The 15,233-nt window shown below is 39.5% G+C and overlaps 1 protein-coding gene across 11 annotated transcripts in view; it reads right to left on the bottom strand.

Annotated features, from left to right (window-relative positions):
• Positions 1–15,233, bottom strand: part of MARCHF1 (membrane associated ring-CH-type finger 1) — a 758,727-nt gene that overhangs the window by 73,963 nt on the left and 669,531 nt on the right. For 10 of the 11 annotated variants that reach the window (XM_084758388.1, XM_084758391.1, XM_084758390.1 and 7 more), the window contains one exon: positions 3,494–3,573. In XM_084758388.1, coding sequence (XP_084614514.1) covers positions 3,494–3,573 — 80 coding nt within the window. Of the gene's footprint in view, positions 1–2,457; positions 3,232–3,493; positions 3,574–15,233 lie in introns of all 11 variants that reach the window. The other variant, XM_084758387.1, reaches the window with a different exon arrangement.

Below are 15,233 nucleotides of genomic sequence, written 5' to 3'. Positions count from 1 at the left end.
CAGTACTTATAAAGAAGAAGAGCTTGTTATTCTGGCTCTAGACATAAATATTATACCTCCCCATCCAGTTACCAATAAATTAGCTTCTATAAGTAAAATTTATTAAATAATAGATGTGGATTTTGGGGTGTGACCATTGGGGGGGGCAGTTTAAGCTGGCCATTTTCAGTTTAGAGAAGAAATGGTGTAAACTTTTAACAAAGGCACACAGTCATCATGTTCAAAGAATTACAAGAAACACATATTCCTACATAAATCATCTGATGCCACTTTACTTGCATTGTGTGTGTATGTTATATGTGTATCACGCATATATGTGTTAATGCATACACATGCATTCATGTGTCCAGACAGAGGTCAACATCACATTTCTTCCCCAGTGGCTTCCCACGTGATCACTGCTATTTGAAAAAGAAATATGGCATTTGCTGGCTTGCACATTTATTTATTTGTGTGCATGCATGTGTGTGTACAAGTGTGTGTGTGGGTGTATGTGGGAGTCAGAAGACAATTTAGGAGGATTGGTTCTGTCATTTCATAATGGGTCTTGCTTATTTAACTCGGGTCTTTTGACTTGGTGGTAAGTACCCTTATGCACCAAGCCATTTGGCTGTCCCTTCACCTTGTGCCTTGAGACAAGATCTATAAATGTATCAGGAGCTCACAGAGTTGGCCAGAATATCTGACCAGGAAGCTCTAAGGGTCCTCCTGTCTCTCCTCCCAATGCTGAGGTCACAGGTACAGCTGCTGCCCCTGGCCTTTTAAAAGTTTATGTGCTGCAAGTCCTCGTGCTTTTGCCGTGAGAGCTCTGCCCACTGAGCAGTTTCCCCAGCCTCTCACATTACTCCTAGCCCTTTAAAATGCCCTGGCATGTTTTAAGGGTCTTGACAATTCTGGCCCATCCCACTTCTTCATGCGAACCTCCACCGTCCACTGCCCTCGCTCACCACATCCTGGCTCTCAGTTCCCTGAATTGCCACACTTCTGCCATGTCCCTCCCACCGTTTGGTTCTTGTGGTCAGCATCCTCTTCAGGATGGGCTTCCAGCTTCTTTCATCAACTCTTTTTTTTTGTACTTTGGATTGCCCTCTGGTTTCTAGAGTGACTTGAACCCCTGTTTTATGCATTCCTAAATCCTCTGTTGTGATTGTTAATCTGTACTAAGTGCAAAATAAGTTTTCTGTCTGTGTTCTTCATCCAACCATAAGTGCTACCATATCAGAAACTATCCAAATACCATGCACAGAAAATTTTAAATTCTCAGAATAAAGTCCAGTGCATAATATGCTAGAATGATGGAACAAGTAAACATTTTATGAGTAATTATCTGATACAGCTTTAGAGAACAAATTGTCCTGTTATTCACATCTGGACCTAACTCCCTCTTCTGACCTGAATAGCTGTGGGCTACATATGTTTCACACACATGCATGCATTAGGTTTTATAGAACAACTTCAGCTTTTGTAAGAACAAAATGAAATAAAAAATATGCAATGGCACTTGGTCTCAGAATTCAATTTAAATAATTAAGTATAGTATCAGTTTAAAAAACTTACTTATATCTACAATAATAGAAAGCCCAGTAATTCTTTTCAACACTATCTTTAAAAGTATTTTCTTTTATACAGGGGGAGGTAATCCCCCTCAGGAACAGTCATAGGGGAGGGGAATAAGGGGAAAATGGGAGGGAGGGAAGAATGGGAGGATACAAAGGATGGGATAACCATTGAGATGTAACAAGAATAAATTAATAAAAAAAAAGAAAAAAGAGAAAAATAAAAAAATAAAAAATGAAAAAAAGTATTTGCTTTGAGGCTAAACAAACAAACAAACAAACAAAACAGAACAAAATGGTCTTATTGCTAAGAAATGCCCACATGGTTAAAAATCACCAGTGCCTGGATATCGGTAAAGTAAATGAGTTCCCCCTTCCCTGGAGGTTCTGGCACCTACCAACAAGCCCAGGACCTGTGTCTCTGTCCTTTAGGTCTTGAGTTACCCTGTTGAATCAGACAGACAATTGAAGAACAATTTGCAGCTAACAGCACAGAAGATCTTTCTGATGCAAAAATTTGACCTTTAAGAGCCTCTAGCTTGAATACCTTTTTGTCAGATTGAAGAAAATCGACCATATTTGAACTGGGCATTTCCAAATAGCCTCACTCCTACTGCTTCTATCATCATGGCTTTATGTAGGATATGTACAAAACTCATTGGCTTTGCCCAGCTCTATTCCAGAACAAGCCATAAATTAAACAAAGAGAAGAAATCTAATGCTATATGGTTTTGTGCCTATGGACTTTTCACATAGTCTTTTGTGTTTAATTTTACCACCTTACATTCAGCCTATAACAGTACAAATGAAAGCAATGCTTTGAGGGAAGTTCAGAAACACGAGCTCCCAGCCAGAAGAACTGTATATGGGTTGCATCGAGTCTTTTTCTGTAACTACTGACCTGCACACTTCAAAATTATCAGAGCCATCATCATCACAAGCATCAGGAGGCTTCGGAGCAGAGGTATCCAGCTGGAGCCCTGTGTCATCCACACACTGGCTCCCTTCTGCAGCTGCCAGGATTTCAGTATTGGAATCGGTTTCTGAAAATCTTTCCTTGATTGTTTCTTTTTGCCTAAGTGTGAGCAAGAACTGAGGATCTCTGTAGCAGTATCTGCTTTTACTCCCTGAATGGCCCCCTGGGGGTCTTTTCTCCACCAAAGACCCCCTTGGCAGGGGAGGACTGCATTCTTGGTACCTTATGACTTTTCCTCTACAGATGCTTAAAGAATGACTTGCACATTCCATCAGCTCTTGGTGTTTTTCACCTTTGGATCCCAGATCAACCAGGTCAACTCTGTCAGATGTGGAAGACCCAGCCAAGCTTCCACATGGCTTATTATTATTTCTCCTCCTTCGAGACAGTCTGAATTTAACCTGGGCTTGTCTTTTTGCCTGAACCCAGTGACTCTCATCTGTGGAAGATGAATCTGAAGTCTCCGTAGAAAGTTCTTTCCACCTGGGACTGGAGATCTGGAGATGGAAATCTTTTCTTCTCTCCTTTGCGTGCTCTTCTGCATGTTCATACCTCTGAGAAACCCTCCTCCTCCTCCTCCTCCTCCTAGGCTTCTGTTTTACTGGTTTCTTATCAGACTCCTTTCTAGCATGGCTCAGCACCACGACAGGGGTGTAGTGCTCAAGTGCATCTTCTGACATGTCATGCAAGATGGAAGATCTAGACAAGACATCAGGCAAAGGATGGGACATGGGAATGGAAAGGAAAGTCATGGGCAAACAAAGAGAGAAAGAGAGAGACTGATGAAAATGACAGCATGACAAGAAGCTGGTAAGTAAAGATAAACTGAAGGAATCCTAAAGGCTTAGAGCCATGGACAATGTAAAGCAGAGGCAAGAGCCACAGGTACTCAGGTCATGAAACAGAAGTACAAAATACTGGTCTCACGAACACTGAACAGGATCATTTGCCCCAGACTTACCTGCAGATGTCCTGAGTAGATGGACAGACGGATAACCTTGACTGGCTCCTGGGAGCTGTCCCTGTCGTTGGGCTGCTTGCCTGGAGAAACAAGTTAGATAATTTGGCATCTTGATTAAGGTAATACATGGTTGATATCTTGCTTTTTTTCCACATGTTGAAAAAATTACAACAAACGTGGCTGCTGGACATGTTGCTCATAGTGCAGCCCACTGAATGTGGGAAGTCAGAGGACTTGTTTTGCAAAAGTAAAACCCATTTGAGGAACTTGAAACAGCTGATGTGCTGTACTGCTCTGTTGTTGCTTCATTTGTGAGAGAGGAAGATGATTCCACAAGTTTCTATTCTACTTACTATAAGCACTGGAGTGGAATAGCTCAATTTGCCTGGGAAACAAATGAATATTCAAAGGTCCCAATGAAGCAAAGTCTATAATGCCAAGATATGAGGAGGGTCATGGCAGACTGTGAATAATCAAATAGATAGCAGGTTGCTGGGTAACCCCTTGAGTTAGCAAAATGGTTCCATGAGAGCATATATTTAAAAACACTTTGTAAAACTTAAAACCCTGCAGCTACTACTGTTGTGAATTAATTATTGGAGTAAACATAACCCATATTTCAAAACATATATGTGTGTTTTGTTGTGTGTGATGTATATGTGTGTTGTTAACCTTTCTTATACGTTTATCCCTCCCTGTGACACACTGAGTTTGAGGCTGAGAGCTTGAAATAATTCAGATGGCTAATAAAAAGTTAAGTACATTTCACTCAATTCTTTATTTTGAAATCCAATGTTTCTTGAATCCACTTGACTTTGTGGCACTGTTATGTTTAGTGATGACAATGCTGATAAATTAGGAGGCTTATGATTCACCACAGGACTTAAACTGTGGCTTTATCTAATCTTTACAATAATTTCAGGCATGCAAAATAATTGACAGGTTTGAGTTATTTAAAACCAATTTTGCATATTCAATTAAGACAATAAGTGTTTGTGGTAAATGCTATAATTATTTCTAAGTACGGTTGAGGAAGCTGAGAGATTGAGGTAGTTTTTTGTTAAGACATAGAAGAGTGAACATTTGGATCAATAATCTGGCTTTGTCCTCTATGTTCTAATCACCAGAGATTTTTGAATAAGAGAAAACAAGGGGATCCCAGGTCCACAATCTGGCCTGGCTCACTGTGGCAGTCCAATGCATAATTTTGCCACCAAGAAAATAATGCTAAAAGTAGAAAGATTACAAATTTCAAAGAATTTCTCAAAAACCTTGTGTTAGAAATATGGGAGTTGTCTCCCACACTTATACTGGTGGGACTCAAAAAAAGAGAAAGTAATTTTAAACCATGAGGCCAGAAAAAAGCTATGTAAGTATTGATGGTGCTCTGAACACCGGCGTTCTAAGGAGGTCATTGTTCTGATCTCTATAAAAGCCTTGAGTTTGCTCTGTAGCTGATGAGTACCTTGAACTTCTGGTCCCCTCGTCTCCAGGGCTCAAGTTCTTGAAGTAGGCTACTACATTAGACTTCTAATCATTGGACCTTGTGGATGTGTTACTTTCCATGGCAAGAAAAGATGCTATTTGTGTGACAAAGTTAGAGGTTTCGTCGTGGAGAGATTTTGCAGGCTCCATGTAATCATAGGACCTTAGAAAAGGGAAGCAGTGGCATTAAGGTAGAGAAAATAAAAGGATGCAGGAGAGGTCAGACAGGAGGCCTGATGTCTGGGAAGGTAAAAGTTCTGAGTTAAGATATGGAAGTGTGCTGAAGGTGCTGCGAAGGGTTAGAAAAAAAAATACACCTCTCCCTCTCTTCTACAGAAGAAACGTGAGCCTGCTGACACCTGGATTTTATCCCAGTGGGATCTGTGTTTGCCTTTTTACCACTGGAATCATGAGACAATACATTTGTGTATAATATCAACTACTTTTTGGCAGTTTTTTTTTTAAAAACCAGGTATAGAAAACTTACAAAGGAATAGATAGTTTGGTTAACATTAAAAGGCAAATGGGAGCTATTAAAGAAGAGAGTGAGACATTCCAGGTCAAACGAAACAGTGCACTGAAAGGATGACACCATGAACGTGTTCTTAGCCCGATGCCCATCTTCTGTGGCCATCTGATGTATAACAGGAATATTGTCTGTTTTGAGCTTTGAATATCTTTCAATAGCCACACACATGTTCTGTGATATGCAACATCTGTATCAAGATTCATTTCTTTCAATTAATTTGTTTTTTTTTTTTTTTCCTTTCAGAGTACTACCATTTTGGAACTGCCAAGATGGCTTAACTGGTAAAGGTGCTTGTTGTCAAGCCTGATGACTTGAAAGTGAATCCTCTGGACCCATATGGATGGAGAGCCCGAGATCCTGTAAGTTCTCCTCTGACGCCCTCTGTGCACTGTGGCATAGGCAAGCCCCCAATAGATAAATAAGTAAGGAAATAAAGGAAGAAAGGAAGGAAGGAAGAAAGGAAGGCAACAAACAATTTAAATTCTCCCTGATCTTTTAATAGGTACCTAGGAAAGATTTATAAACTTTAAACAGCAAGCAGTAAGTTTCCTAAGATTTGCATCTTATACCCCTCACATATCCATAGAGATTATTAGGGAGCTCTGAGCAGACTAAACACTGAGTGAAGATCATTTTTGAAGATTACTTGCTTTAAAAATGTGGACGAGGCGTAAAGTGTGTTCAAACTGCTGCTGAAGACATATCATATTACAAATATGAACCACATTATGCTGAGCACAGATACATATGACTCTGAAGCTGCGCAAGGATGTTGAAAGAGACATAACAATAGGAAACTCATTTTACAATCTCATTTGTCTGCACAAATACATGTTGTCTAATGGGAAACATTTACCACTGAGTAAATACACAGAACGGGAGAAGTAAGCAGCTTTCCATTGTAGAGTATATGGGCCCATGTAGTTTTTGTACTACAGCTTTTTACTGTTTTGTTACTAGGAAACAAGCCATGTTCCCCAAAAGCACACTCAAATAGCTTAAACCACAGATTACTTTATCCAAGTTTGTTATCTTACTTAACAGAAGGTAAGGCCTGTATTCTGGCGCACTCTCTGAGCTTGCCTGCATGCTGAATGCTTCTCATCCCAGCATTTTAACTTATCTGCTTCTCTGTCCTTGGTCTCTTCTGGTTCCCTTATCGCTTGACTGGAGCCTGAAAGTACATAGCAAATTAATCCCAGCAAGGAACTTCTAGATTAGAGTCAGTAGGTAAATGTTTCTCCACTGTAAAGGAAGGTCAGTTCTAAAAAGTTACGTGCTGATTTTAGAATTTGTCAACAGGCCCCTAGCTGATCAAGGGCTAGCTTTCCTCTACTATTAGTGTGTCATTTGGTGCTTCCTTATTCTCTGCCTCACCTTTTCCATGTCTATTTTTGCTTAATTTATAAAACTAAAATTTTTAGTTTTATTGTTTTAGTTTAGTTTATAAAAGCTGCCTGCAGCGTACAAAGACATGAAGACGGCATCTACATAAGACTGCATTCCTGCAGCCCATTAAGACGGCATCTAGATAAGACTGTAGGCCTGTAGCCCACTAAGAACATCTAGGTAAGACTGCATGCCTCAGCCCATGAAGACAGCATCTGGGTAAAACCACATGCTGCAGCCCACAAACAGATTATCTATGTGAGACTGAGGTCATGACCTGTTGACTCCTCTCCTGGAAACTGAGACCAAATGAACCCTAGCTTATTTCGCTTTTCACTTATTTGTCTGGAAAATATAAATTAATGAGCCATATAACACCACAGGTCCTGTTATGAATAAAGAAACAGAATCTAAAGACATTTAGCTTCAGGGAGATGCGTATAAAATGAGATTTACTGAGCACACTGCTGATTGATGGTCCGCTGAAGGAAGAGTGCATACCATAGAGTAAAGTTATAGAGGAGCCAACAACCTAGAAAGGAATACTCAGAGTTAACTTGGAGGAGTTGTTTTGGGAGGGACAAGCGTGTGCAAGTGTGTAAAGAGCAGAGGTATGAGTGCTCAGAAATTAACAGAATATGCAGATGGCACAGGGAGACAAGTATTATTAGACTAAAACTGAGAATGTATCTATCTATGCATCATCTATCTGTCTATCACCTATCTATCATCTATCAATCTACCTATCTTCTATTTATCTATAATCTACTATCTTTTATCTATTTATATATCATTGATGAATTATTTAATATTTATTTATATATCCATGTGTTTTCTGACTGTCATATAGTCATGTATCATGTATAAAGTTGCATTTTGAGTAAATGGGGAATGGCAGTTAATTAATCAACGATGTTAGAAACACAGATTAGTCACTTGTAAAACTGAAAATCCAATCTATCTTATGAATTGCCCTAGTTTAGGTAAATAAAAGATTTAAGGGGCTGGCGAGATAGCTCAATGGTTAAGAGCACTGCCTGCTCTTCCAAAGGACTCGGGTTCAATTCCCAGCACCCACATGGCAGCTCACAACTGTCTGTAATTCCAAAATTTGACACCCACACACCAACGTACGTAAATTAAAATAAAAAATATTAAAAAAAGATTTAAGTATAACAAAGCCATAGTATATGTAAAAGAAACAATTATATATTTATAACATTGAAGAATTATTTACAAGAATATAAAACAAAATAGAGAACATTTAAGTACAAGGATTTAAAAAATAAAAGTTTCTAATATATGACAAAGAAACACACGCTCAGCAATACAACCATAGATGGAGCTCACAAAGAGAAAGTTATAACATTTTTATGACATATTTTATAACCCATATGTAGTCAAATGGCTAATTTTCTAAGTCAGAGATCTTTCACAAATCATGACATAAATTTTCATTAAGAGACAGGAATAAGACATAAGGATGGGTAGTTCACACAAAAGGAACCACAAAGAGTAAAGAACCACATTTCTAATAATTTCAATTCTGCAAGCAAACAAAGCAAAGTGAGTTTGTACTGTGGTCTGTACTGATCAAGTCAGTGCATTCAAAAGACTGGTCATCTCTATGTAGTGGAGATAAAGTATGAAAATCAAACACTGCCATGCACCTTGGGAGGAATCCTACATTTTAAAGGATTTTTATGTTTATTTGTGGTGTGTATGTGTGTGTGTGTAGTAGGGAGGGGAGCTGTGTATCTGGAAAACAGAAGAAAGCATCATTCTCTCCTGATCTGGAGTTACAGGTTCCCTGATATGGGTGCTGGGAATCAAACTCAGGTCCCCTGGAAGAACAGCAATCACTCTTTATTCTCTTTGAACTTTTAAGATATTTAGGAATGTTGACAAATTATGATTATATGTACAGAGTTAAAGAAATGAAATGACAGATACAACTATGGGGAGGAAAATTAATTGAATTACCAGACGAGAAGAGAATGGTATTTCTCAGAGGTGAGAATGGGTAGACAGAATAAGACTTGGTTAAGGATATAATGACCCCTTCACAAAGGAGGGATAATAATATGTCCATTAAGTGAAAGCCAATGATGCTCAGCAATCACTCTTAATTGTTAAGCCATCTCTCCATTCCCAACCCTGTAGTATGACAACTCATTTGTAGGGATATTGTTAAACTTTACTGAAATGGAAAATATTTATATAATATAGAACAAGAATCCTATTTATAAAAGTTAATTTTGCTGAAACACTTGTTCAGCTGTCCAAAGACATATTCCTTCATTTTTTTTGTTTTCGAATTATTATTATATACACCCCAACCAAAGATTCCTCTCCTTTCTCGCCTCCCAGATCCTCCCCCCACCTTCTCCCTGCACCCCTCACCACATACTCCTTTCAGAAAAGTGCAGGCCTCCTACGGATATCAAGGAAGCATGGGCTATCAAGTTGCACTAAGACTACACACCTCTCTCATAGGAAGGCTGGATGAGGCAGCCCAGTGGGAGGAAGAGTTCCAAAAGCCAGTAAAGGAGTCAGAGACTGCACCTGATCCCATTGTTAGGACCCACACAAGGAGACCAAGTAAATATCTGTAGCATGTGTGCAGAAGGCGTGGGTTAGCCCAACGCAGGCTCCCTGGATTTTGCTTCAGTCTCTGTGAGCCCCTATGAGCCCAGGTTAGTTGATTCTGTGGGTTTTCTTGCTATGTCTTTGAACTCTCTGGCTGCTATAATACATCCTTGCCCTCTTCCTCAGGATTCTCCAAGCTCCATCTAATGTTTGGGTGGGTCTCAGCATCTGTTTCCATCAGTTGCTGGATGAAGCCTCTCTGATGACAATTGGGCTAGGCAACAATCCAAAAGAATATTTCTACAAGGATGCTCACTTTAGGTATTTATAAAAGGAAGAGGTTAGAAGTACCTCAAATGCTTAATTATTTACTATAAATGCACGAGCATTTAAATAGAATAAGATGAAGCATACACCTGCAAAGAAGGACCCAGAGGGTTCAAGAGCCCCACAAAGAGACCATCAAGTCTGGCAGATCTGGAACCAGGTGCCCTGCATAAACTGTTGCACCAAGCAAGGACAATGTATGCAGAAAACCTAGACCTTCGGTTCAGATCTAGCCAATGGACAGCTCATTCTCCATGGTTGTGGGGAGAGCAGGGACTGCCTCTGACATGAACTCTGGTGCCCATGTGATCATTTCCCCTTGGTAAGGAGGCCCATTAGCACACAGAGGAAAGGGAAGTAGGCTATCTGGATGAGACCTGATAGGCTGTGGTCATATATGCATATGGTAGGAGAAGAGGTCGCCTTCTGTCAGAGGTCTAGGGGAGGGGAATAGAATGGAAGAGGGAGAAAGGGTGGGGAATGGGAAGATACCAGGGATGGGATAACAATCAGGATGTAATATGAATAAATTATAATTAATTAAGATTAAAGAAAAAGTACATTATCCAAAAAAGAAGCATGAAGGGTAGACATTGTGGGCGATATGGGAGCAGTTGGATGGGGGAAAGCAGGCTAGATATGATTATGATTACACTTCATTGTATGCATGTATGAAATCCTAAAAAAATAGAAATTATTTCAGTGATTAATAAATATTTCTTAATTCTATTAAAAAAATGAGGGAGCTGGAGAGATGGATCAGTGGTTAAGAGCACTGCCTGCTCTTCTGAAGGACCTGGGTTCAATTCTTAGCACCCACATGGTAGCTCAAACTGTCTGTAACTGCAAGATATTCATACCAATGCACATAAATTAAAGTTAAATAAAATACTTTTAAAAAAGACATAAAATAAAGATGGAATAATGATTTTCAGCTACTTAGACAGTCCCAGTCTTGTCACTTTTCGGCTTAAACACGAATGGCTATTATCTCCTATTGATAAGGTCAGATAGATAAAGATAATCTTTGCCTTTAGTTCAAATTCGACCAAGGAGAACAAGAGTTAAGCCTAGGTGTGAGAGCAGGGAGCATGCTCCTAGGAGAGACCGAGTACCACTCTGTGAAAATGTGTTCTGATCTGTAGACTCCATGGCACCTCATTAGATGCGGGTTTTCTGAGTGTGAGACAGAGATAGAAGCTGCAAGAACTCTTCTCACTGGTACCCCGGGCTACAGGCTTTCTGCTCATTTCCGCTACAGCTGTGGGTTATTGTTTTCTGTCTATGTCAGCCAGCCTTGCGATGCCACTGTTGTACCCTCAAGTGTTTGTCTATTTCTGATTGCCAGTGCATCCACCTGTCCCTTCATATGCCTGAACAGGAGGGAGTTAACCCAAGTGGGAACAATGCTTAATGAACAGGGACAGTGGGGAGTCTGTGCAGAAGTGATCTATCTTACTCTAGTGGGAAAAAAAAATATCTGAGAGACTATAGATATTTTCAGGAGAGTCATTGGAATCGTTAGAATCAGGCCTCCGCGAATTAAATCCAAAGTGTACCTTTAAGTTAACTAATATGTCATTGCGTCCTAGTCCTTATATTTCCGCACAGCCCCTGAGACATTTCCCCAAATGTTGTACCTGCTCTCAGGTTCTTGTCAGGTATACTGTAAGTGAAGCTCAAATTGAGATACAGTTGAAGGGAAGAAAAGGCAAGTGGCAGAACTTTGGAGAAGGATCACTCACACTCAGACTAACAAGGGACCTTTTGCTGAGTATTAATGATCTTCAGTGAGCTGTCAATCAGTGGGTCCCGGGATGGGTGAGACTTAGGTGGAAAGTGTGGAGTGGTTCTAGTGTTTGTATAGGGAAGGCTAATGGGAATTACACAGACATGCCATGGATAGCTGTTCCCAGGCTTTGTAAACTGCTTGGAAAATGTTTTTTAAAGATAATGGCAAATTCATCTAAGCCAGCTATCAAATCTACCAAAGCCTGCACGCAATCGTGTCTCTACATATGTAGTTGCTAGGGGACCCTCAATAAACAGAGGTTGAGATGGAGGAAAATGCACCAGCTCTAGCCCTTCAATTCTTGGTGTCATCCTTACCAGGTGTCTCTGAGTCAAGGCTTTACCAGGTTTCCCTGTGGTCATACCTGTATCTTTTATGGGAGACATTCTTTTAATTTCTGTTATTGTTACCTCTCTTAGAGACACAGTTCCATATCCGAGGCTCTCCTTTGGCTTGAATTTCTGACCCTTCCGGCTTTAGGTTCGTTGACTCTGTTGGTCTTCTTGTAGAGTTCTTGTCCCCTCTACCCACATCTATCCTTCCTCCCACTCTTCTACAAGACTCCCCAGGGAGGATGTGGACACATACAATTTCTGAACATGGCTATGCCTTAGTCTCCATGCCTTTACAGAGAGAAAACTGCCAGAGCCCAGGCTTCAAGTATTCCCTTCAAGACTAGGCAATTTTCCAAACTTTGTACACATAAATTTTTCTGACCTCCAAGGCCCTGCTTTAAATTCTTTTACAATATTCATCTTGCTTCCTTTCTTCCAGCATTTATTTTCATCAGTTGTATCCTTGCTCAGCTATTGCAGAATTGCCGAGGGCTTCTATAGCTAATGCGTTCCACACTTTCACTACAAACTAAGGTGAAGAGGCCGTGCCCTACACACTGTAGAAACCCCCATGGTGTCCGCACTGAGCAGGCAGCCAATAGGAAGTCCTGGAGCAGAAGTGATGTTGGTAATTGTTGAATTCTCTTGAACTGAGCTCCCTGATAGCTGAACTGAGTTGAATTGTTCTTAGTAAACCCTATCTTGATTGTAGAAGACAATTATTTCACAATGAACAATGAAGAAATTTAGCCCTGCATTGTAGAAGGGGCAATTCCATCTCTTAACAGAGCAAATGAACAGGGGTGAAAATTAGTTAGATCTTGAGACCTTTTCCTTGGAAATTGGAATCAGGAAGTATATGAAATAAATGCCAATCATTTGTTTTCTTTGATATATATATAAGAAAAGGACACAAGGATAGCATGCAGAGAAGATCACATGTTTAACTGGCAGAGACTGTTTAAAAGGAAAATACAGTAATTGGGCATACAAATGAATTAAAATATTTTAAATGCATGGTCTCATTCAGCAGCAATGTATTGTTTTAATTTGCTAGTTGGTACATTGCAAGAGCTTGGTAATCTGTTTGTCCTTTTAATAGGTGCAAGATTGAAATGGGGATAGGGAAGGACAAACAACAATTGGTGGGATGAGCGGAATAATATGTTCTTTGAAATGAAGCATTCTTCATAATGGATGTTTACCTCAGAAGATTACACTGTACATTGCATTGGAATGGGAAAAACAAACAGGAAGCCAGCTGCATTAATTTTATCAAGGTTATTTATATCAGCAGTATAATTAAAGGCAGTGATTTCAAATTAGGTTTTCGGAGAATCCATTTATAGGCAGTACAAGGCAACTTGTCTCTGTGGCATCTTAGCCGTGATTGTGCTCTGGGGGAGAGAGGGTGGGTGGGCGGTGCAAGGCGGGGAGAGCAAGGCAATGTTAACTGCTGCCAATTGGCCTTGACATTCTGAAAATTAATTATCGTTTCAAAAGATTCTAAAGCTGTTACCTCCTGCTGCTCTGACCAGTTTAGATCCACTGCACTAGGCGGGCCCAATAAATAATTTATGGATATGACAAAGAGTAATCATTCATGATCATTTACAAATGGCTTCTCTTATTTAGTGATACATTAATAATACGCCAGAAGCATAATTCCAGAACTGCAGATGGGCAGATACCATGCAGAGGCGCCTATCTTTTATATATATATATATATATATATATATATATATATATATATATATATATATATATATATATAAACCCTCATTCATTTTAAAAGTAGCTCCTGAATAGCATTCTAAAGGCTGTAAAATTAAATATTACACTGGCTCCCAGGGACAGATATTTAGCCTAAAATCACCCAGAAAATTCTTGTAGTGATGAAAAAGATGCTTAAAGCACTTTAAAATGCATTCATTTTGAGAGCATCCTTTTACAATCTCAGGGATCCAGGGAACGAGGACCAGTTCCCATCTCACACATGACAGCACTGAGACTAGGTGGTCATCTGGCCCTTGCCTAGCCAATAAGGGGAGTTCATTTATTGAGAATCTCCCCATGCACTGTCCAAGTGGTATAGGTACATCGATCACGCATTGTATTGGAAACTGTTTCTCTCTCGTTGCCTGTATCAGCTCTTCTTATACTTCCATTGCAGCCATACAGCGCTTCCTCAGTGTTTATGTTTTTCTTTAGTATCATAAACCTTTAGTGTTTATTTATCCTTATGCTCATACTTGTCAATCCCCCTCCTCCCGTTGGTCCTTTGGTCCTACTTTTTACTTTAAGTTTGGAGTTCATTTGAGATTCATTTATTTTTCATTTTAAATTTTGTTTGATCTCCTCTCTCTCTCTCTCTCTCTCTCTCTCTCTCTCTCTCTCTCTCTCTCTCTCTCTCATATGTGTGTGTGTGTGTGTGTGTGTGTGTGTGTGTGTGTGTGTGTACACCTGTGTGCAGGTGTATGCATGTGAGCAAAAGTCCCCACAGACATAAGGTCAGCTCTTCTGGAGATTGAGTCATGGGTGGTTGTGAACTGCCAGACATGGATGCTGGAAACCAAATTGGGGTCCTCTGCAAGAGCAGTAGTTATTTGTAATCACCAAGCTATCTCTCCAGCCCCAAGGCATTTTCATTGGAAATGTACAGGTTTACCATATATGCTTGGAGCTGTGAGTAGTAAAAAAAATCATTAGAAAGTCAGGAAACAGGAGACAAGGCTTTATACGAAGACACACTGGCCCACAGTGTCGTACCTTACTTCATAAGTAATTAGTGAGTGATTCTGAGGGAGAGTGAAGAATAACAATTATGTGAAGTGGTATGCCACTGTGCCTTAACTATTTGAAATATATTTCAATGATTTGAAATATATTTTATATGTTTATTAGAGATACACATATCTCTTTTAGTGGCTTCAATAAATATTTAGAACCTTTTTTGTTTGGTTATTTGCCTGCATATTTCTATGTCAGCATTTTTATGCTTTTTCTCTTTCTTTCTTTCTTTCTTTCTTTCTTTCTTTCTTTCTTTCTTTCTTTCCTTCCTTCTTTTTGTTCTAAGTTCTTTACCCAAAGAACACTTGAGTGCAAAAGTTTTAAATTATATTAAGGATACTTTATCAGCATTTTATTTCATAATTTTGCTAGAGTGTCTCATCTAGAGACAACCTCTTCTTACTGAAGGTCACAGATTTTTCTCTTATGCTTTACTCTTTAATATTTGTGGTAGGGTCTATGAATCTTTCCAGGCCAGCTTTTAAATATGTTAAAGGTTAATAT

This window comes from Acomys minous (assembly GCF_964271855.1).
Source record: "Acomys minous genome assembly, chromosome: 15".
Classification (NCBI taxonomy): Eukaryota; Metazoa; Chordata; class Mammalia; order Rodentia; family Muridae; genus Acomys; species Acomys minous.
This window is presented reverse-complemented; position numbering and strand designations above follow the sequence as displayed.